This window comes from Stegostoma tigrinum, chromosome 2 (genome assembly GCF_030684315.1).
Source record: "Stegostoma tigrinum isolate sSteTig4 chromosome 2, sSteTig4.hap1, whole genome shotgun sequence".
NCBI lineage: Eukaryota > Metazoa > Chordata > Chondrichthyes > Orectolobiformes > Stegostomatidae > Stegostoma > Stegostoma tigrinum.
In genome coordinates this window covers 78314811-78339361 of record NC_081355.1, presented here as the reverse complement: position 1 = coordinate 78339361, position 24551 = coordinate 78314811, and the positions used below count along the sequence as shown (strand labels likewise).

At 40.4% G+C, this 24551-nt stretch overlaps 1 protein-coding gene across 5 annotated transcripts in view; it reads right to left on the bottom strand.

Moving 5' to 3' along the window:
- vwde (von Willebrand factor D and EGF domains) overlaps positions 1 to 24551 on the bottom strand; it is a 221177-nt gene that overhangs the window by 138978 nt on the left and 57648 nt on the right. For all 5 annotated transcript variants that reach the window (XM_048562926.2, XM_048562945.2, XM_059654906.1 and 2 more), the window contains exons 2-3: positions 11928 to 12112; positions 5199 to 5430 (exon numbers count right to left, since the gene is read on the bottom strand). In XM_048562926.2, coding sequence (XP_048418883.2) covers positions 5199 to 5430; positions 11928 to 12112 — 417 coding nt within the window. The remainder of the gene's footprint in view (positions 1 to 5198; positions 5431 to 11927; positions 12113 to 24551) is intronic.

The window sequence follows — 24551 nt, the reverse complement described above, 5'->3', positions numbered from 1 at the left end:
CGTCAACTAAAAACATAGTATTACATAAAAATTAAGGAAACAAATACGTTGCATTTTTGAATGAAATAAGGATAAATTACATTACCTACCAGACACAAGAAAAGAAATTGACATCAAACATCTAAACACAAGTATAAATTTTTAAAAAGGGAATGTATCTAATACAATAAGATAAATAATAAATAAATAAGATAAATAAATAAATAATAAATAAGATAAAGTTCTTAGATAGGATTTGGCTTTTTCGCTTCAACCCGACGCCATGGCTGTTTAGCCCGTGCCTACGATGGTTACCGGTAGCAAAACCTATCAGACCTTGAGTTCTTGGTGGATGGGTGCTTCTCCAATACAATTTTTTACCATTGCTGCCTTTCAGGATTATGAGAAGCAAACAAGGAGAGACAGAATCTTTCAGCCCTTGATGGTATTAACCAATGTTCTTTCTCTGGTCTGTGGCAATAGATGTTTGCCTGAAATACCTGTGCATCGCCTTTCCTGGTTTCATCATTTCTTTGTCAAGCTGGATATTTTGCAGCAGTCTCTCATCTCAATGCACGAAACTCCCAGAAAAATGCTATTCAAAAAATTCAACAGTTTCTTCAAACCTGACTTGAGTTTGGGTGACTTTTGAGGAAATGTTAATTTTGGCTCAGACTACTTTATCTCACATTGTTTTCACTAGCTTGGCTCAACCTGGTAAGTCAGCATTTTCTCCTTTTAAAACCGAGTCAGAGTTACACAGTACAAAAACATACTCTTCGGTTCATCTTGTCCACAACAACCAGACATCCCAATCTAAACTTGTCCCAATTAACAGCATTTAGCTCATATCCCTCAAAATGCCTCCCATTCATAAACTCATCCAGATTCCTTTTAAATGTTGTAATTGTACCAGCCTCCACCACTTCCTCTACTAGCTCTTTCCATATACCACCACCCTCTACATGCAAAACAATTAGACCGTGAGAGGTGCCAGGTATTAAAATCCAACAACAGAAGTTAAAAATTGACAATTAAAAATTGATCCCAAACTCTATATTGCCACCTTTGGTGAGGCCCACCTTGCGGAGGTGAGCTAGCAGATGGAACCAGCAGAGAGACAGACTTTCAACCAAAGAGGCTGACAGTGACCCTCGCATCCATGTCGTTGATTTTGTCATCCATACTAGGGTGTTGGATCCGGTGCTAAAACTTCCTAATTGTTAAAATGAAATACACATAACACTTCACTTATAGCTCAGCCATAACCACTATGCCATTCTCAGGATGTATGCTCTGATTGTTGACTCAGATGAAGATATTAAGGGAAGATTATATTCTTACCTCGATAAGGTCCTCAATGTCATCCAGTAGAAAAAAAGTCCTTCTTCTGGAGAATTTTAATACCAGGACTGTCCACGACTGATGTCAATAGGGGAATCGTTGGAGGAAATGGACTGTGAAAAACCAATGCAAACAGCATCCACCTACCGAACAACCATTCTGTGTAGTCCCATTGCAACAAATGTCCTCTTTCACCAAAAGAGGAAACACAAAAACATAGGGAGCCATCCTAGATCAAAGTTCTGCTACCTCTTCGATTATGTCATTGTTTGAGTCAAAGAATCTTAATGCTATCTATATCATTCAATTCATGCAGAGGACTGATTCCTGCTGGGCAGAACATCAACTTGTTTAATTGATAGTGAATATCCATCAATAAATGAAGACCCAAAAATCCAAGAGAAAGAAAATCAACGTGTCAGCCTTAAAACAGCAGCTCACAACCAATCTGGAAAATCTTCACACTTCCAATTCCATTCCAGAAGAATAGGATCAATTAAAATCAGCAGTACCAGACTTTTGGGACCAGACCATTATGTTGGAGCACTGCTGTCACAAGAAAGGCTCAACAAAAAAAAAACAGAAATATGTTGCCCCCAGAACAAAATGGAACAAACCTTCATTGTTTTAGGAGAATAACCTAAGGATCCAAGATACAAACACAGCAATCCAACAATTCAAGGCTAACATTCAAAGATTGGGATTTTTAAAATTATTCATTAATGGAATGAAGGCATCGCTGGCGCATTTACTGCCCATCCCTAATAGCTTAGAGGACAGTTAAGAATCAACCGCACTGCTGTAGGTTTGGAATCACACGTAAGCCAGACCAGGTAAGCATAGCAGTTTCCTTCCCTAAACTACATGAGTGAACCAGATGGGTTTTTCCTACCAATCAATAATGAGTTCATGGTCATCATTAGATTCTTAATTCCAAAATTTTATTGAATTCAAATTCCACCATCTGCCATGGGAGGATTCAAACCCAGGCCCCCAGAACATTATCTGGGTCTCTGGATTAACAGTCCAGCGATAATACCACTAGGCCAATGCCTCCCTGATGAGTACGTGGTGGGAACAGAATGCTTCAGAAATGTATCAATATCCTGATCGTTACGACTGGCAGAGTTTTTTGAAACTACCAGTGTGATCTTTAGTCCAAGATCAAATGGAAAAAATCATCCTCACTCATAGGACATTACATTAATACTGAATTAAAGAGTTTCAACAAATCAAATGTGAATCCAAAGCCTCTCCAGGCTACCTCCCATTATCTATGGTGAAGTCTATAGGTAAATCACTACAATGGATGAAAAGCAACAGAGCCTGTGGCCCCAATGGTATTCCAGCTGAAGTGTTCAAAAATTTTGTGTGCTTTTGTTTACATCAAGACTCCATTTATTCACCCTATGGATTTGGGAGAGAAAGGAAGAGGTCTCGCTTCAAGAATTTGCCATTTATAACTACATCATGAAAAGAGGTAAATCATTCTGAGGAACAATCGAGATAGCTCAAAAATCCATAGCAGGAAAATCCTGATTACGCATTAAGGAGAATGCCAATTTCTGTAACTGAGGAAATCCTTCCAGATGCATTGAAGCTTTAGACCTTATAAAGATATCGCAGAGATGGTTTTTATGCAAGATAAATTTAAGGTAAATGTTAAGAACATTAAGAACGCGACTGCGTTCATCAACCTGATTAAAGCATTTCACAAAACAACGGTCTCTGAACTTTGCTCTCAGAGTTCCGTCCATTATAGCCCTGTAACTACTGCACAAATACAACAAGACTGCAACTGTTTTGAGTGGGAAATCTGAAATAAATGCCTTCAAAATTCTGGCCCACTGTCAAGCAAGGTTGTCAGCTATTCTTTAGTGTAAATATTAAAATCTACCTACATGGAACCTCTAAATTTCTATGCGGGTTTCGGAGATCCAGAGGCTAGAAGTCAATACTGCAATCAGCATATGCGGAGCCTTGAAACATCTTGGAGCCACACAGATTCGCAGGAATGTTTAATGGAACATGCTATAACCTCAGGTCACCACCTTGTCAAACCTAAACTGTGCATCACAGACATAGAGGAGCTATGGTTTTCAGGTGACTGCAGTGCCAGTGCTCATTCTGCAAGTCATTCTTGAGTTCTTCTTGTCAACCAAATATTCCAATTCTCACATACATTGAAAGAGGGACTTTGGAATGTTGTCAGCATTTTGCATAACTTGACCACCACTTTTTTCAAAACTCTACCTTTGAGCAGCAGATCCAATGTTGGCTCAAGTGCACCAGATCTGCCTTTTGCAAACTATGGGACTGTTTGACAGCAAGGATCTCCAGAAGTCGACAAATGGCTTAGTGAGCATCACCACACTCCTGTACAATAGTGAGACCTTGACTGTGTATCAGCAACAGATAAGAGCAATGAAGGAATTTAATTGCAATGCCTTTCATCACATCTTCCAGATTTACTGGGAGACACACTGCCTTAAAGCTTGGCAACATTGATATCAATGACTTGAAGGAGCTTGCTGCCAATCATTGAACACGGTGACAATATGACCATAAACCTACATCATACTTTCAGTAATAATGTCTCAACAATGAGGTCAGTCAGTGGCAGAGTAGAAAAGCAAAGGAAGCAAATCTGGCACATCTGATCTAACAAGCTCATGGGAGATTCTGCCCCAGGTACTCAAAGGTCAGTCTATCAGGAATTGATCTGTTCAGTTATATAAAGATTGAGCATTCCATTTTATGGAAACCCATCCACAAACTTAGATATCCACTCCTTCAACTACTGCCATACAGTAACAGTGAGTTGTATTGTACAGATGACACCACAAAAGGCTCCTTCAAAATTGTTTTCCAAACTGATAACATGTCACAAATGGCTGTCCTTCGATTTGAGGATAATGTTAACTCAGGGTTACGTGTTTCTGCTCTGAACCTTCATTATATCTGAACAAGTAATTCTTGATTCATTTTCTCTTCTTAGTAAAGTTCAGGATAGTTCAGGGAAAACAGTCACCTCAGCAGAAAAGTTTAATTTGTGCAGCTTCTAAACTTTGGAGAATTTGGTTATAAAACATTGAAATTATCAGACGCTGAAAATTTAAGCTGTCAGTTTCATGAGTTTGCAAAAAAAATCACAGTTCACAGGAAAGAAATTGGGGAAAATCAGTGAAATAGAACTTAAAGCTTTGATGCAGAGGGGTAATTTCTCTGGACTTGTAGAAGGCATAAATTTGAACTCAATGAAAAAGAAATATAGACAAGACTTGTAGGGTATCAATTCGCTACATGCCATTTTGCTTTACAGGAATAGGGTAATTTCACCTCTACAGTCTTTTTTGCAGAATATCTGTACTTGCTAAACGAATACAATGAGTTTATCACCTTTCACACAATGTGTAACTTTTATTATTTAAACAAACTGCTATAATACAATATAACATAATTCTCCTTCGGGACAAGGTTGCTTTAGCAGCCCACTGCCCAATTAAGGAACTAGAGGTTATATACCATTGAAATCTCAACCATATTTGCTACCCAGTAAGCCCCAGCATCCTGCTTCTCAGACGTGCAAAAGGAATTACGTCAGCTCAATGCGTAGTGGTACAAAAATGTTCAAATTGTACAAAATCCTCAAGTGTACAAACATGCAAGTAAGCAAAACACTACAACCCAACGAAGTATGCCAACTTCAATTTAGTAAAAATTAAATTCTAAATAGAAAACGTAATGCAAACAAACTGATGTGACATGATGTGTGTCTTAGAAAACTTCTAACAATACCTGTGAAACTTTAATCACATAATATTCCTACAGTCAAATATTTGCAATGAGATAATGATTTTAGATTACAAACCTACCTTCTGCACAATATCCCATGCATCCTTGTGTGGGCTGGAGAAGGTACAGAAAAAAGTCACCACAGTTTCGCACACTGACCGGAATTCGGAAAAGACAGCAGTCCTTTGTTGTACTGAAGAAAAACTGCCATGTTGCACAGGCAGTCAAATGCTTAACCTCTCCAGCTTGGGGCAGGGATTCTGTCCCTTGCAAAGACAACCAAACGGGAGCTTGGGTACCGCAGTGATTCATCTAAAGAGGGAAATATGAAAGATTAAAGAGATGACATGAAGCTAAACGGAAAGGAAATACAGAATTGTTACAGCTTTCTGCAAATGAAAATGAGACCACAATTTGAATTTAACTTGTGGGATTCTGCTTCATCTGCGCTGTTAAATCACAGGATTGTAATAGTGCAAGAGATGATTCAGCCTGTCATATCTCACCGTTCTGAACATTTTGACTCAACGGCAAACTCCTATTTTATCCCTGTAAACTTGTGTATTGTTTAAATAGAAATAATCATGCATTGCCTGCTTGAATGACTCCACTGAACGCGACTTTATAAATTCAGTGTAACCTTGCTGCTCTTTTACGTTATGCCGCTAGAAGATTGAAAGCTGTTTTAGCAACCTACCCTGTCATCTTCAGGCTTATGCACGTATACACCCAGGTCTCTCTGCTCCTGCACAACCTCTAAAATTATTCTGATGTTTGATACCCTGTCTCCACTTTGTTTGACCTCACACTTCTCTGCACTGTCTTAATTTGGCACTCTGTCCATCAACGTGTCAATGTCTTTTACAAAGTTCTACACTGTCCTCCTCAGTGTATAATTCTCTGAAATTTGGCATTGTCTGCAAGTTTGAAATTATTCCCTATGTATACACAGATCTTGCTCTTTAAAAGCACGGGTTCTGAATAACTCGACTATAAATCTTCCTCCAGCCCATTAACCATTACGCTTGGTTTTTATGACTCAGCTAACTTTGTTATCACATTACTCCCATCCTTTTTATTCCATAACTTATCACTTTCCTTGCAAGTCTGTCATGTGGCACTGTATTGATGGCCTTTGAAAGTCCATATATACCAGATCACCAACAGGGCCCTCAAACTGTTTTTATCTTGTCAAGTAACTCAGGGAAATTAGTTAGCTATAATTTCCTGTAACAAACCTATGCTGAATCTTCCCAATAAATCCACATTTTCCAATTTGACAATTAATTCTACACCAAATTGTTTCTATGAACATTAACTTGTCTGTCAGGTTTTGGTCATGAACACTTGCTGTTGTAGGTGCTTGTCTTCTTGATCAAATAATGGACCTTGTCCTCTGCAGTGTATTTTTTCCAACATTCCTTAAAGGATCTAACTAAAGATCATGCAACATTCATCATTATCATACTATCAATTTGTCAGCTTCACAGTAAATTATGGTATTCACAGAATTTAACTTAGTGAAAATATTCTAGCCAAAGATAATGGGAACTGCAGATGCTGGAGAATCCAAGATAACAAAATGTGAGGCTGGATGAACACAGCAGGCCAAGCAGCATCTCAGGAGCACAAAAGCTGACGTTTCGGGCCTAGACCCTTCATCAGAGAGGGGGATGGGGTGAGGGTTCTGGAATAAATAGGGAGAGAGGGGGAGGCGGACCGAAGATGGAGAGAAAAGAAGATAGGTGGAGACAAGAGAGTTGCAATGGGAGAGAGATTCCCTGAGGTTGGTCCGGAGGGAGGAGGGTAACTTCTTCAGGTTAGGCATCCCTGGAAGAGGCTTCGCAGTGAGGTTAAAATAGTATCAGAGGTAATGGGAACTGCAGATGCTAGAGAATCCAAGATAACAAAATGTGAGGCTGGATTAACATAGCAGGCCAAGCAGCATCTCAGGAGCACAAAAGCTGACGTTTCGGGCCTAGACCCTTCATCAGAGAGGGGGATGGGGTGAGGGTTCTGGGATAAATAGGGAGAGAGGGGGAGGCGGACCGAAGATGGAGAGAAAAGAAGATAGGTGGAGACAAGAGAGTTGCAATGGGAGAGAGATTCCCTGAGGTTGGTCCGGAGGGAGGAGGGTCCCGAAACGTCAGCTTTTGTGCTCCTGAGATTCTGCTTGGCCTGCTGTGTTCATCCAGCCTCACATTTTGTTATCTTGGATTCTCCAGCATCTGCAGTTCCCATTATCTCTGATACTATTTTAACCTCACTGCGAAGCCTCTTCCAGGGATGCCTAACCCGAAGAAGTTACCCTCCTCCCTCCGGACCAACCTCAGGGAATCTCTCTCCCATTGCAACTCTCTTGTCTCCACCTATCTTCTTTTCTCTCCATCTTCGGTCCGCCTCCCCCTCTCTCCCTATTTTTTCCAGAACCCTCACCCCATCCCCCTCTCTGATGTAGGGTCTAGGCCCTAAACGTCAGCTTTTGTGCTCCTGAGATGCTGCTTGGCCTGCTGTGTTCATCCAGCCTCACATTTTGTTATATTCTAGCCAAATGTGTTTTTTAGATACAGCTTTGATTTGCCCATTAAATGTTTAATTTTTAACGGGCCTATGGTTTTACAATTTCAAAAGTGAGTAACAAAATTTCAGACCCAATCTTCTGATGGTGAAAGATTTTCAAGAATGATACGGTCAATTGGTTATGATTATAAAGTTGTTATAAAAGCTTTGAACACGAGTAATATTCTTAATAGTTGGCCCAAAAAACAACACTGACATTTTTTGAAGTCAAACACACTGATTTATTAAGTGCTTTGGTCCTGAAAAAGTACAATGTAAAGATAATAAAATGTGAGGCTGGATGAACACAGCAGGCCCAGCAGCATCTCAGGAGCACAAAAGCTGACGTTTCAGGCCTAGACCCTTCATCAGAGAGGGGGTTGGGGTGAGGGTTCTGGAATAAATAGGGAGAGAGGGGGAGGCAGACCGAAGATGGAGAGAAAAGAAGATAGGTGGAGAGTATAGGTGGGGAGGTAGGGAGGGGATAGGTCAGTCCAGGGAAGACGGACAGGTCAAGGAGGTGGGATGAGGTTAGTAGGTAGGAGATGGAGGTGCGGGTTCGGGTGGGAGGAAGGGATGGGTGAGAGGAAAAACAGGTTAGGGAGGCAGAGACAGGTTGGACTGGTTTTGGGATGCAGTGGGGGGAGGGGACGAACTGGGCTGGTTTTGGGATGCGGTAGGGGAAGGGGAGATTTTGAAGCTGGTGAAGTCCACATTGATACCATTGGGCTGCAGGGTTCCCGAGCGGAATATGAGTTGCTGTTCCTGCAACCTTCGGGTGGCATCATTGTGGCACTGCAGGAGGGCCATGATGGACATGTCATCTAAAGAATGGGAGGGGGAGTGGAAATGGTTTGCAACTGGGAGGTGCAGTTGTTTATTGAGAACCGAGCGGAGGTGTTCTGCAACGCGGTCCCCAAGCCTCCGCTTGGTTTCCCCAATGTAGAGGTAGCCACACTGGGTACAGTGGATGCAGTATACCACATTGGCAGATGCGCAGATGAACCTCTGCTTCATGTGGAAAGTCATCTTGGGGCCTGGGATAGGGGTGAGGGAGGAGGTGTGGGGGCAAGTGTAGCATTTCCTGCGGTTGCAGGGCAAGGTGCCGGGTGTGGTGGGGTTGGAGGGCAGTTTGGAGCGAACAAGGGAGTCACGGAGAGAGTGGTCTCTCCGGAAAGCAGACAAGGGTGGGGATGGAAAAATGTCTTGGGTGGTGGGGTCAGATTGTAGATGGCGGAAGTGTCAGACACCTTACAATGTAAAGATGTTCTAATTTGATTTAGTCAAGAAGATAACAAAATTCTGTAGGACACTGCTATTTTGAGAAAAAACCCTTTACTAAAAAGATTTTTTTTAATCCGAAGAACTGAGAATTGTGACTCATATTGTGTACAGCACTAAAGGTATGAAAATAGTGTGTCTTTTAGTCCATCTTTCTTCTGATGAAATATTGCATCTTTCTATTAGGGGTCAAAAGGCCAGCATTCCTTTCCTGAGCTCATGGTTACTAAAGCCACTCTTTATATGTTGCACTGCTACACCTAATACAATTTGGTAACATATATAAAATGATTGAAAATGAGGTCTTCAGGTGTACAAGGAGTCAGAACTTACTGAGGATTATCTAAGTTCTTGAATTTTTTTGTCAAGTCACTTTTCTAAACTTAGCACTGATAAGACTTCAAATATTTAATATTGAATATTATTGAAAAGAGACATGTTGCCAAAATGTTTGCACACATCAGGAAAAATGCAAAAGTTCAAATTTTTAAACAGTCTCAACAGTTTACATCATGGAATAAAAAGGTGCTGAATTGTTAATAATTTGACACTGATTGGCAGAGGCATTATCACAGAGAAAGCAAGATGGACTACTGCCTCTCAGATATTTTATAGTAGTTATTAGCCTTGAACACAATTGTTTTGCTTACAGAGAACAGGTCTTTGCATATGAATGCATGTCATTTCTAGCGAGGAAAAGGTAATCAGGTTTGAAATTGACCAATTATCTTAAGTTGGTCATTACTGTGGCTATTCATGCACTCAGGATTGATCAGCAAGTGCAGTCAAATTGTGGAACCACACACAGACATTTCGTTTTGTGTTTTGCAAATGTGGTCTGGTTGAGTACAGTCCATACTTTACCTATTATACACAACCAAAGGCTGTTTGATGTTTGATCTGATGGCCACTCATTGGGATATGCATTCTATATATTAGGCACTATGGAGGGGCACTGAAATTCACAAACAAGATTGCTCAAATGTGCAGTGGGCAGAACATCTTTCTGGACTGACAGCAGCATCCTATGTGGAAAGTATCACTCTCATAATCACTGCATAATGGTGGAATAAAACAGCTTGCTTAATCGGACGATCAGTTGAGCTCGTAACAGTCTTATTTTAAACTTGCTTAAAGTGATTTATGAACAAGAACCCAACAAAAAAAAATGCTCAGTCTTGCGTCCTTTTTTGTATTAATCAGGAGTTTAATGTTCCTCATTGCTTTCTCCATCGTAACATTAACAAATGAACGTTAATGTATCAACCACTCAGCATCTTTTTCTTTTGTGCAGCTGAGATTGTTGTACCCATTCAAAAGATAGGGTTCTTGTGTTTGTCCCTATGGATGGAGTATGAGAACTTTCAGCAATGTGCTCCATTTTTCAGCAATATTTAGCTTCTCTCCTAACAATGGGTTTTTAAAAATATTTCATGATATACCTTTCCATCCAATTGAACAGTACAGTTCAAAATGAACAAGGGGCTGACTCAGATGTTTTTTGGGCTAAGTTTGGGTTGCCTTGAGTTATTTCTGCTACGAAGCCTAGCAAGCTTTTTCACTGTGTCTTACTAAATTCACTTCAATAATTACGGAAAATGTTCCTATAATATTTTTCACGTCCAGAATTCCTTATGCCCACTCTATCTTTAAATGGCCATTGCAAATCTGGACAGGCACTAATCAATCCAGAGCTTCCCTGCATGTACCAGACACTTGCCTAGACGTGGCAGACAGGTGAATATTGGTGCCCCACTGTGCTGACATGGCCCTGGAGATCCTGCTGGATGGGGTGGTGCAGGCACAGGATTCCCTTTATCCCCCAACACCAGCAGCGCAGATCACATTAACAGGCCTTGCCAGGCTTTCCCAAGAAGGCCACTCAGCTTAAAGCCATCTCAGCCATTTGAGGGAACATGTAGCAATGGAGGAAACAGATAAATGATTTTCTCCACTCTGCTAGTGTAAGTGCTTCCATATTCTCTCCAATACCTACCACTGTACTCTTGTACCCATCTCCCACTAAGGCTCATGCTTTACCACTCTGGATAATGCCTGCTGCATCTTTCCTCATTTGCTCTTACCCACCCAACAGCACTAACCCTGCATGCGCTCTGTGCAACCTGCAAGCTCACTCAGGGCAACTTCCCATCTGCACTAACAGTAATAGCTTGCCACCCACTTTCCACTCCCTTAATATCTGCCTCTCATTCCAGGAGGTAAACAACATCAAAATTGAGTAGAAAGAGCTAGGATGGGTTGTGGGAAGCCCAACATTCAGTTTCCCACCCATTATGGAGGTGAGTACTTGAGCTCTGACCTTTTTGAGCAGCTGAGTGTGTCCAAGCTCTTGGACTGATGTCAGACTCTGTGTTTGACTCATTGTGCTGGGACCCCTTGAACAAATGTATCTCCATTGACTGCCAGTACAGTCTGAGGTATAGCACTGAAGTACACAAACATTCTGTCAAAGAATCAGACATGTACCATGAGGGTTTTTAACAGGATGGTATGTATGGGGTGCTAATGTCTACGAATATGCTCAGTGGCCCCATAGAATGTGCCCAGTCTCCATCACAGTGGTCATTCAGAGCAAGTGGTGAGTTGAATTAGCTAAGAACCTACTCTGGCTTTCGTGTTGAATTTTCGCAACTTCTGTATATTTAAAAAGTTGAGTAAGATTAAAAAGTGGAGCAACAACGGCAAGTTGAGCTATCAAAACGTCAACCAACAAGTAATAATCCCCATTTAATGGCTTACAAAAGTTAAAGGTGGAGCAAAATTCTCCCGACATAGAGATCAGCCTCATCAGAGTCCCTATCCAATGCTAACATAAAGCTTGCCATAGCCAACATAACTTGGACTCCTTTAAGATTCTGCCCATCGTTTCTATGCCATCGAATTGATTATTGACTTATCTCTGTTATTCATAGTGTGCCATGGTATGACCAATTTGAAACAATATATACCTCCACACATTTTGTTGGCATTTCTGCAGGTTTATCGAAGATTTGAAAACGATACCATCCTGGTGTTAAAGAATGATCACATATTAGCTCTTGAATTGCTGACTGTTGAAGTCTGAGCGAATCAAAGTCCACACTTCTATAGGGATTCTGAAGAAGTTGGTGACCACCAGGGTAGCACTCTGGCGCTGTAAGACAATGGAAAAGAAATTATTTTATCACATTAATTCCAACAATTAAGCAGGTTATGATTTGTCAATTACATAGGCAACAATATTGATTTGGAAATTTACATATTGATAAAGACACTTATCTGAAGAGCAGGTATTAGAGCTCCTGATATTTTTCATTAACAAGGCATTGTTTCTGCAACTTTCATTGTCGACCAAAATATTTCTGCTTCATTATAAAGTTGGAGTTGATTTTTACAAGGTAAGCTCGTATCACTGTTTTGAAACCAAATGTATCAAATCACAACCTTGACTTAGCTGCAAAGCATGTTTTACATCACCAAAAGCCTTGTTACACTTTACAGCCCTCAGTCCATTGCCCTGTATGTTAATGACAGTTCAAGTGGGAATCCAAGCTTTTTTTATAAACATAAGATGGGTTTCTGTCTTGGTCTCTATCACCCCCTCATCCACCTTATTCTGGATGAAAAATCACTCAACAACTCCCTTCTAGGCCTTCCGTCAAATATTTGAAATCAACGCCTCTTGACTATTGACCGCCCCTTGAGCAAAAACATTTTATGCTGTTTCTAGGTCCACGCTAACTTTATGCACTTCAACTAAATGTACCATCATCCTTTACTATTCCAAAGAAGCAATCCCAGTCAATAAAAATTTTTAGGTAAAATTCTCCATTCTTAACAAAATCCCCATGAAACTCCTCTATACCTCTGTCACACTCTTCCTTTAATACATTAACCAGAAGTGCACGCAGTACTCTATCTGCACTCTAACAAGCATTTTATACAAGGTCAGATTCCAACAGGTTCATTTGAAAACATTGGCTCCTTCATCAGGTCTAGGGACAGAGACATGAAGACATAGAATTTATGGGTATAAGATAAAAGATTGTACAATTTATGGCAAATATATTGAATAAATCTAAAATGGCTGGCTGACTCCTTCTTGTTAAATCTTCAATTAGAAAGGAGATGCAGGTTTTAGTTGATTAATATGCAAATCCCAGAATTTCTATCAAGTCACTGCCCCAAAATAACTAAAGGTTTTAACAGCGTATACATGAGATGACATCTCAGGCCAGACAATGCATTTTAGGTGTGAGGCCTTGTTTAGAATCCAGTATTTGTCGTTCAGTACTTCCCGGGAGCAGAGAAACTATGCCATTTTCTCTTTGCAGCTCCAACACATTATAAATGATGATAAATGTCGTATTATTTTTAACCTTGTCCAAGACCTTCCCTACACCACCAATTCTTACCAAACAACCTGACAAACCTTAAACAGATCATTGTCCAAAGCAAACTACCCAGCCTTCATAACAACATTGACCCAACACCACACAATCCTGCCAATGGCAACCTCTGCAAGACATGTCAGATCACTGACATGGGCACTACCATCATATGTGGGAACACCACCCGCCACGTGCATCGCAGATACTCATTGTCTATCTAATGTGCTGCAGGCATGGATGCCTCATGGCATTCCACGTTGGTGAGATGCTACGACAACAGACGAATGGGCACCGCGCAACAATCACCAGACAGGAATGTTCCCTCCCAGTGGGGGATCACCTCAGTGATCAAGGACATTCGGCCTTGGATCTTTTGGTAAATGCCCTCCAAGGTGGACTTTGGGATACACAACAAATGCAGAGACATCGAGCAGAGGCTGACAGCCATGCTCAGTATTCTTGAGGGTGGCCTCAACTGTGATTTTGGGTTCATACTGCACTATAGGTGATCCTACCACATTATACACTCAAACTCACATTTACTTACACATACACTCTCTCTCCCAGTCACACAGAGCCACACTCTTTCTTGCTTGCGAACAGGCACACGCACACGTGCGCACCCCTATGGGATGAATTTGAATGAATTTGTATGTACAGAAAAATTCTATTTTGTTCAAAAAGCACACAATTTGTAGGCACACTAAATCAATGGGGCATTTTATAAATTCTTGCCTTGGAAATAAAATCAGTCTGATTCCAGGTTACAACACAAACAGATTCTAAACAACACCTCACACCAAAAATGCACTGTCTGTCACCTCTTGTATACACTATTAAGACCTTTAGTTATCTCAGGGCAGTGACTTGAATGAAATTCTGAAATTTGCACTTTAATCAGTCGAAACCTGTGTCTCCTTTATAACTGATTGCTTCCTGTTAAATCTTCAGTCAGTCAGTCAGCCAGCCATTTTAGGTTTATTCAATACATTCATCAATTGTATGATCTTTTACCTATAAATTCTGTGTCTCGATGCCTCTCTCACTAACCTGATGAAAGAGCAATGCTCTGAAAGCTAGTAGATTCAAATAAACCTGTCGGCCTATAAACTGGGTGTCGTATTATTTTTAACCTTGTCCAACTCAGTCCAATACCGGCACCTCCACATTGTTATACAGTTCCAACATTATTTTCCTGCTGTTATAATTCCATGTCCTAGGCAATAAAGGTAAATATTCAAATACCTTTTTAACCACCTTCATTCATCCCTTGCTACCTTTTCAGGAATCTTTGGACATGCACTCCCCAGATCCCTTTGTTCCTATACATTTTTTGGTATCCTATCATTTATTCCTTTGCATTATTTAACTTTTCCCAAATGGATTACCTCTCACTGATTTGGACTGGAATTCCATTTGTTATTTTCTGACTACCCAAGCAGTCTACAGCTTTGATCTTCATGTTTGAACACAAGATAATTTTCATTTCATCTACAAAACTCTTAACCATACCTACGTTTAAAACAATGACATATACCCAAACAGCAAGGGAGTCAGTACTGAACTCAGAGGAGCCATGCTAGAAGCCTCACAATTACAAATTCACATTTTTTTCTCCCCACCATTGAATTAAATTTGGATCTAATTTGCCACTTAGCCCTGTACCCGATAAATTTTAATTCCCAGCCACATCTAGCGTAGGGAATGTCAAATATCTTGACCAACTCCACATAGATTATATCAATCCTCCTTGTAACCTACGCAAAATAAATCAATCAAGTTAGTCAGACACAACCTCCCTTTATTTAATCTGCGCTGATTGTCCTCGATTAATCCATAAGGATTTACATTGTGTATTAGAATTTTTGCTATTAACTTGTCTGTAATTGATTTTAACCAAATAGCCTAATTTCTCAGGCTCCCCTCCTCTTTTTTGTTTTTAGAAAACAGTAAAACATAGCAGCCTTTCAGCCCTTTAACTTTGCACTTGTAACTGGGGAGGACTTAAAAATGATGGTCACAGCATTTAATATCTCTTCCTTAATTTTACTTAGCAGACTGGCTAATTTCTTACAGCTTGGCGATCTGTTCACTTTCAATGATGCTAAAGCATTTTAATATTTCCTTTTTTAATAGGTTTAGCCTATCCTTCACTCTTAACTACGTCTGTTTTGAAAACAGTTGCTCAACATTCATTCCGAATAAATGTCCACGTCTTGAGCCTGAATCCACAAGTTAGCTTTTTAGAGTAAACTTGCTCGATCTTGATGTATTGACAAAACAGCTTTAGGGGTTTTTCTTCTTTTCGCTTGCTGATATTTTTCATGACCTCATTATTTTCCCATTTTCCTTTTTTGATTTCATCCTGGCATTTTCTATGCATTCTAAGTTCTTTGGTGTTATTAAGCACTTTACATGCGACACAACATCCCCACTTCTGACCTTATGATGGAGGGAAAGTCATTGATGACACAACCGAAGATGGTTTGGCCCAGGACACTACCCTGAGAAAGCCCTGCTGAGATGCCCTGGAATTGAGATGACTGACCTCCAGTAACTACTGTCTTCCTACATGCTAGATATGACCGCAAACAAGCAAGAGTTTGTCCCCTGATAATGCATTAATCCATGTTTTGCTCGAGTTCCCTGATGCCATTCTCTGTTGAATGCAGCCTTGATGTTCAGGGCTGTCACTCTTATCTCACCTCTGGAACTCATTTCTTGTGGTTGTGTTTGAACCAAGACTATAAATAAGGGAGCTGGGTGGCCCTGGTGGAACCTAAACTGGGCATCAATCAGTAGGTTATTGCTGAGCAGAGGCACTATTGATAACACCTTCTATCAAAGGTGATGATTGACAGTAGGCCGATGGTGGTTGGCCACGAAGGCAGTAAGCTCTGAAACACAAGTCTTCAGTAGTATTGCTGGAATGTTGTCAGGGCCCATAGCCTTTGCACTATGCAGTGCCTCTAGCCATTCTTGATATCACGTGGAATGAACTGAATTGACTGACGACTGTCATCTGTGATGCTCAGGATCACTGGAGGAGGCCAACATAGATCATCTCTGGCTGAAAATTGCTGCAAACACTTCAGCATTTATCTTTGGGAATGATGTGCTGAGTTCTTCCATCATTGATGACAGGGATATTTGTGGAGCGTCCTTCTCCAGTGAGTTGCTTAATTGTCCATCACCATTCACAACTGGATGTGGCAGGACAGTAGAGATTAGATCTGATTCACTGGTTGTGACATAAATTAGCTCTGTCTATCACTTGCTACTTTTGTTTAGCGTGCAAGATATCCTATTTGGTAGCTTCACGAGGTTGACCCCTCACTTTAAAGTATGCCTGATTCTGCTCCTGGCATGCTCTCCTACACTCTCCATTAAGCCAGGGTTGATCCCCTGACTTGATAATAATGGTTGAGTGGGGAATATGGCAGGCCATAGAAGTTACAGATTGTGCTGGAATATGATTTTGCTGCTGTTGATGGCCCACAGCACCTCACGGATGCTCGTCTTGAGTTGCTAGATCTGTTCAAAGTCTGTCCGATTTAGCATGATGGTAGTGCCACACATGCAACTCAATGGAGGTTATTCTCAAAGTGAAGGTGGAATTTAGCCCCACAAAGCCTGTGCAGTGCTCACTCTTGCCGATACTGTCTTGGACAAATACATCTGCAGCTAGCAAATTGGTGAGGATGAGGTAAAGTATGATTTTTGCCGTTGTTGGTTCCCTCACCACTGACCACAGTCCCAATCTAGCAGCAGCATTCTTTAGAACCCAACCAGCTCGATCAGTAGTACTGCTGCTGAGCCATTCTTCATGGTGGACACTGAAACTCCCCTACACACAGAGCACAATGTGCGCCTTTACCTTCCTCAGTTCTTCCAAGTGTTGATCAACATGGAGGAGTACGGATTGGTCAGTGGAGGGGGGATGGAGTGTGGCAATCAGCAGGAAGTTTCCTTACCTATGTTTAAGCTGAAGCCTTGAGACTTCATGGGCTCCACAGCTAATGCTGAGGACTCCCTGGGCAACACCCCGCTGAATGTATATCACTATGTAGCCACCTCAATTGGGTCTGTCCATCTGGTGGGGTAAGCCATATAGAATCCGTGGAATGGAAACAGGTCATTCAGTCCAATGAGTCCACCCGACCCTCCAAAGAGCATCCCACCTAGATTTATCCCCTACCCTGTCCCCACAACTTGCTATTTCCCATGGCTAACCCACCTAACCCACACATCTCTGGACACTATGCATAATTTAGCGTGGCCAATCCACATAACATGCACATCTTTGGACTGTGGGAGAAAACCAGAGCACCCAGCAGAAACCCACACAGACACGAGGAGAACGTGAAAACTCCACACAGATGTCGGAGTTTGGAATCAAACCTGGGTCCCCGACACATGGGTCATGAGATCAGAAACATTAACTCTGAATTTTTCTTCACGGATGCTGATCTTTTCCAGCAACTTTTGTTTTTGTTTGTGAGTACTAACCATTGAGCCACCATGTTGCCCGGCATGCTTAGGGCTTGTGACGGTGGTATCTGGGACATAGTTTACAGGCATTGGGTTTTTGAGTATGACTGGCGGGCTATTGCTTGATTCTTCTGCGACAACCCTCCAAATTTTGGCTTTGTCACAACTGATACACCTGAGTGGCTTGCTAGGCCATTTCAGAGTGCAGTTGAGATCAACCACATTGCTATCGGTCTGGAATCAAACTGTTATTTCCTTATTCATTCACAGGATGAGGGCATCACTGACCAGGCAGTATTTATTGCCCATCCCTAATTGCTCTGAGGGCAGTTCAGAATCAACCACATTGTTGAGGGTCTGGAGACACACGTAGGTAAGGATGACAGTTTCCTTCCCTAAAGAACATTAGTGAACCAGATGGTGTTTTTTTCCTGAAAATTGACAACGGTTTCACAGTCATCATTAGATTCTTAATTCCAGATATGCATTGAATTCAAATTCCACCATTGGCTGTGGCAGGATTCAAACCAGGTCCCCAGAATACTAACTGGTCTCTGGATTAACAGTTCAACAATAACATCACAAGGCCATCACCTCCCCTAAGGAGTCACATGTAGGCCAGACCAGGTTAGGACAGCAGATTTCATTCCTTGAAGGATATCAGTGAGCTAACTGAATTTTTCTGACAACTGACAATGGTTTCAAGGTCAATAGATTTTTAATTCCACTTTTCTTTTTATTAAATTCAAATCCCAGCATCTGCATTGTTGAAATCCAAACTTGAGTCTCCAAGTAGTAGCTGACTTTCTGGATTAACAGTCTCTTGATAACACCATGAAGCCATTGCCTCCCATAACATTATTCATAAAACACCCTTTGAGTTTACTTCAACTTTACTTGCCATGGGCTTTTAGCACTAATATGAAAAGGAGGTAAACTGTTTCAGTTTTGTCAGACATCATAGATTGAATTGCAGAAACATAGTTTTATTTTTAAATCATCTGGGAAGTTTTGTTGATATTAACTGAATTATGTCAGAAGGATTTCAGCAATATTACACATTTGAAATAAAATCAGAGTTCAAGGTTTTAAACAAGTTGAAGATATACATTAGAAACCTACCGATCAGTTATTAACATGAAATATTTAAACTGATTCCACATAAAATGGAGTAATGAATAACTAACAATTTAACCAAAATATATGGGGTCAAAGTAAAAAAAAGATTGTCACTAATCATTCTTTATTGCTTTACTTTACATGGCTTCACAGATTCAGCTGACACATCTCGATCAACAATCAAAAAATTTTATCCCTCCCTCCTCTCACAACATCCGAGGGACTAAGTCAGAATGGAAGATGGGGGGGGCGGGCGGTGGTTGGGGGCAAAGAAACAAACAGTACCTGGCACTGGGAGTCTCTGACAACAGAGTCTTCCTCTTTCTAGGGAGGTGTCGGTCATTCCCACCTCCATTCACTTATTCAGGTAGTTCTGACTTCTTCAAAAAAAGTGTGGGTGCACCACACGCTAAAACAAATTTATCAGTCATTACATATCAAAGCTCACACTTCAGATCAGGTTTGTAAGTACAGACTACAAAAGCTAGAGCTTGACTATCACCTAAATCTGGCCAGCGAATGGTGCATAGATCTGGTTAGGTCAGAACAAAAGACAACAGCAACTGACATGACAGGAGAGTGCCTGTGAACTGGAAGCAACATTTACAGTTGAAGAAGTAGTTTGTTGCTTATGGGGATGAGAAAGATTGATTAGTTCAAAAGCCAAGTAATGGCCTCAGGAGAGTTTGCAAAGTACTGGAGGGAAGAGACAGTTTTCTGCATAAAAATGTGGGTCGGTAATAAGGCAACAATGAAAGTAACAAACCATATGCCAGACGTGTTTGGTTTGTAGACAAAATCTAGCAAGGTAATGACTATGCAGTACAGTGGACATGAGTCAGAGATGTACAGTACAGAACCATCTCCACTGGTTCAACTTGTCCTTGCCGACCAGTTATCCTAAAATAATTGAGTCCTATTTGCCAGCGGTTGGCCCATATCACTCTAAAACCCTCCTATTCATATACACACCTGGATACCTTTTAAATGCTGTATTTGTACCAGGCTCCACCAGTTCCTCTGGCAGTTCATTCCATTCCTGTACCACCTCCTGCTTGAAAAATTGTCCCTAAGGTCCCTTTTAAATCTTAAATATATGCCCTCTAGTTTTGGACTCCCCAACCCAGGGAAAAAACCTTGTCTATTTACCCCATTCATGCCAGTCATAATTTTATTAATTTTTATACGCTCATCCTTCAGCATCCGAAACTCTGGGGAAAATAGCCCCAGCCTATTCAGCCTCTCCCTACACCTCAATCCTCTAACCCTGACCGCATCCTTGTAATCCTTTTCTTTCAATTTTGACAATATCTTTCCCATAGTTGAGAGAACAGAATTGAATGCAGTATTCGAAACATGGCTTAGCCAATGTCCTGTGCAACTGCAACATGACCTCCCAACTCCTATACTCTATGCACTGACCAATGAAGGCAAGCATACCGAACATCGTCTTCACTACCCCATCTACCTGCGACTCCACTTTGAAGGAACTATGAACTCCAAGGTCTCCTTGGTTGGGAAAACTCTACAGGTCCTTACCATTGAGAGTACAGGTCCTGCCTTGAATTGACCTACCAAAATGTAGCATCTCACATTTATCTAGACTAAACTCCACCTGCCACTCCTTGGCCAATTGGCTCATCTGATTAAGGTCCCGTTGTAATCTGAGATACCCATATTAGCTGTCCACTACACTGCTAATTTTAGTGTCAGCTGCAAATTTACTAACCATACCTGCTACATTCACATCCAAATCATTTATATAAATGACAAAAATCAGTGGAGTCAGCACCAATCCTCACGGCACACTGCTCGTCACAGGCCTCAAGTCTGAAAAGCAACCCTCCACCACCACCGTCTTCTACCTTCAAGCCAATTTTGTATCCAGATGGTTAGTTTTCCCTGTATTACATGTACTCTAACTTTGTTAACCAGCCTACCATGTGGAACTTTGTTGAATATCACAAGCCAGCATAAGTACTGTTTCCTAATGTAGAATTATTTTGACTTTAATACTAAGTAAGATCAAAAGGCAAGCAAAATAAAAAAACTTTCATGTGAGTTAGATTGGAGTTTTCTTCCATATGTTTTCATATCTGCAACTGTTCGCTTCACATATACCTCAATTCTTCAAAAAAACTTTCAAAGTTAAGGTTTGCTTTTGACTTTCCCAGGTGGCTCAACTACACTGATATGTGCTCCACTCTCAGCAATACATTATTGAATGATATATCCCTACAGTCACCTTCAGCATTGCTATGGGAGATGTGTTAGAATAAAGTCATGCACACCACAAACAATGTGGATCTATGTCTTCTGTTTTCAATGAGTTTGTTGTGATGTTTATTAGCTTTTCTCATTGTTTCCATGTAATGATTTTCAAGTTATGCAGTAACCCTACCCTAAATTATTTAGGTAATCTTTTTATGACTGGTTCTTTTGACAGGCTTTATTTACTTCTTTCTTCCATGGATTTTGTTGGTTATCTGTTGTAGCAATAGAATAAAACCGATGCAAGATTCAATTTATACCTCAAATGCTTATGTGGTCATATGTACTTTGAAAATAGAATTCGCTGTAAATAATCTGGGTTTTTTCATAGAAATATTTTGAAGTAATAATGAAATGAAAACTACATGCACCATTCTGAAGTATTGAAACATCATAGTGAAAATAATATGCATATTCTAGTTTTAACCAATTTTTTAAAGATTGAATTTCACTTAAACTGTGTCTCTCTGACAATTAGTTCATGCTCCAGCACTGTAACTATGCACAGAGTATCAGACAAACTGATTTATAATGGTTCCAGTTCAAGAGTAATCTATGTGAATAATGGACTAGCTCATGCGACCTGACAAGATGGTTTTTAATATTTAATGTGAGGTAAAGGCTACTAATGAAAAAGTAGGCTGCAAAGGCTATTGTGATTCCAACAGAGGATTGAAGCACAAGCAAGTAACCTGAATACTTGTTCACAAAATTCACACAATATATACCTAAAAATAATGGTTAACTATAAGACCATTAATAGATTCCAAGTGAGTCTTGTATGAGTTCTTATTTTTTTCCTTATTTGGGTTCAATTAGATTGAAAAGATGACTTATGCATTTGATGTAAAGTAATAACTAAAACTCTGAAAGAAAATCTTCAAGATTGCTATTAAAAACTGTTGAACAAAATAATCCTTCTGAATGGTTGAATGCTCATGTTCCATTGATTCTACCCATTCTACTCATATCACACAGTCTGCAATTAGAGATGAAGAATTCACCTTTAGCTTTCTGAGGGAGCAGATGTATCTGTTCCAGCTTGCTAAATTCCTAGCAATCATTACCTTCAGAAAAACAACTGTAATTGTATTCATTGCTATCATGCAATCAGCATTATTATCTGAGAACAGTGCCTTTCCTGTACCTTCTCCAGTAGTAGAGGGTATTTCAACACAATCACTTCATAGGCACAAGATGAACGAAGGACCAAATGTGAATTACCTCAAACAACCCTTTTTTTTGTTATATCTTCCTCTGGATAAGGGGCACAAAATTGTTCACAGTATTCAGCTATGGTCTAACTAGTACCTTGTATAATTTTCATAAAATTTCGCTTTTTTATACTCTTTTGCCTTTGAAATAAATGCAAACATTCCATTTGCCCTCCCCATTACCTTTCTCCATTTAAATAATACATTCTGCTGCCAGGATTAAAGGTGTCAAGAGGAAGTGCAGAACTGGAGGAGGCTAAACAGCCAGAGACTGGGGCTCACAGCAGTACAAATGATTTGGGTAGCAACATTGACGAGATCCCAAGTGCAGATTTCACAGAGCTAGGAAGATGATTGAAAAGCAGGATCTCTAAAGCGGTGACTTTGAGGTTACTTCCAGTTCCACGTGCTAAGCTTTTATTTTATTTATTTATTGGAGGTAGGCATCACTGGCTAGACCAGTATCTAATGCCCATCCTAACCTATCAAGAGACAATAAACAGTCACATTGCTATTGGTTTGGAATAACATGTAGGTCAGACCAGGTAACGTTGGCTACTTTTCTTCCCTAAAAACTTCAGTGAACTAGACAGGTGTTTATAACAATCAGAGGTCAGTATTAGGCTAGTTTTAAATCCAGATTTTTCCTGAATTCAAATTTTACCATCTGGCTGGATTCAAACCCATGACCCATGAGATCCTGAATAGGTAGCTCAGTGACCTTACCACTGTGCCACTAAGTTCTTCGACAGCGCATAGAAACAGAAAAATCGAGTGATTCAAGTGTGGCTAGAGAACTGATGTAGAAGGGAGGACGTCAAATTCCTAACGCATTAGGGCTTGTGGAATTCGTACAAGTTGGACGAGCTATATCTTAGAGTTCTCGGGCAACATTCTTACAGGGAGACTCTCAAAAGCTGTGGGGAGGGTCTACACTACATTGACAGGGGTACAGCTACCTAACAGGGTGCTCAGATTCAAAGGTAAGAAAACTGATAAAAGGAAGTAGAAAGGAAAGAATGCCAAAACTCTAGATAGAGAAGCATAGTTAAGCATCAAGCAGAACCAGGTTACAGAATAACATTAAAACGCAGAATTCAATTCATTGCGTCTGTACAGCATTCATAATATGACTTGAATATACAAACTGAGGTAAATGGCTATGATATGATTGCCATTATGGAGACATGGATATGGAAATGGAAATACCGGAAAATGGATAGGGTGGTGTAGTAGCTCTCTTAGTGAGGAATCAAGACATAGAATAATTTGTAAAGCTAAGAAAACAGCTAGGGTCAGCAAACAATGGTAGGAATTCCTTATAGGCCATCAAACAGTTGTGGGAATGTTGGGCATGCTGTAAATCAGAAAATTAGAGATGCATGTAACATCACACAATAACAATGGATGACGACTTTCAGATAGTCTGGGCAGACTAAATGAGTACTAAATCCTGGAGAAATGAATTCCAGGAGTAGTACATTAAAAAACCATCTAGGGTATTTGGTATGACGTAATCAGAACGGGCTAATTAATAACTTTTTGCTGTCAGTCCTGGCTTAGTTACTCTCATGTGAGAGATGAGCAACCTCATCAGACAACTGAAGGATAAAAGAAGTTGCAATCACTGAGCTTTGCTCAGTAATTACAGGAAACTCACTCCATGAAGGTACTTAGCCTCAGATATCATGGATCCTTGAACTGTAATGTTGAGGACTGCAACAAAGGGTTTGCACTTTAATGTGAACAACACTGAAGCTAAACACAACGTATAGGGAACGTGCTCTGGCCTAGGCTGCACAGATTATTACATACTTGCATCCATTCATGAGTCAGAGAATGAAATCAATGATGATTCTACACATCACTGCAGGGAAAAGTTTGTTGTATGTATCAGTTTTTCAAGGCCGTTCACTGCTATTCAAGGCTGCAAGATATAGAATGGGTAGCTTTCATATCTACTCTCCGTTATAGCACATTGGTCTGCATAGAAAAGCTACAAGCAGAACTGCCTCTCACACATTGATTGTTGTCTTGGAGGATCCTCAATTCTGATCTCTTTGCTAGAGGAAAGATGTTGTTAAACTTGAGCTGGTTCAGAAAAGAT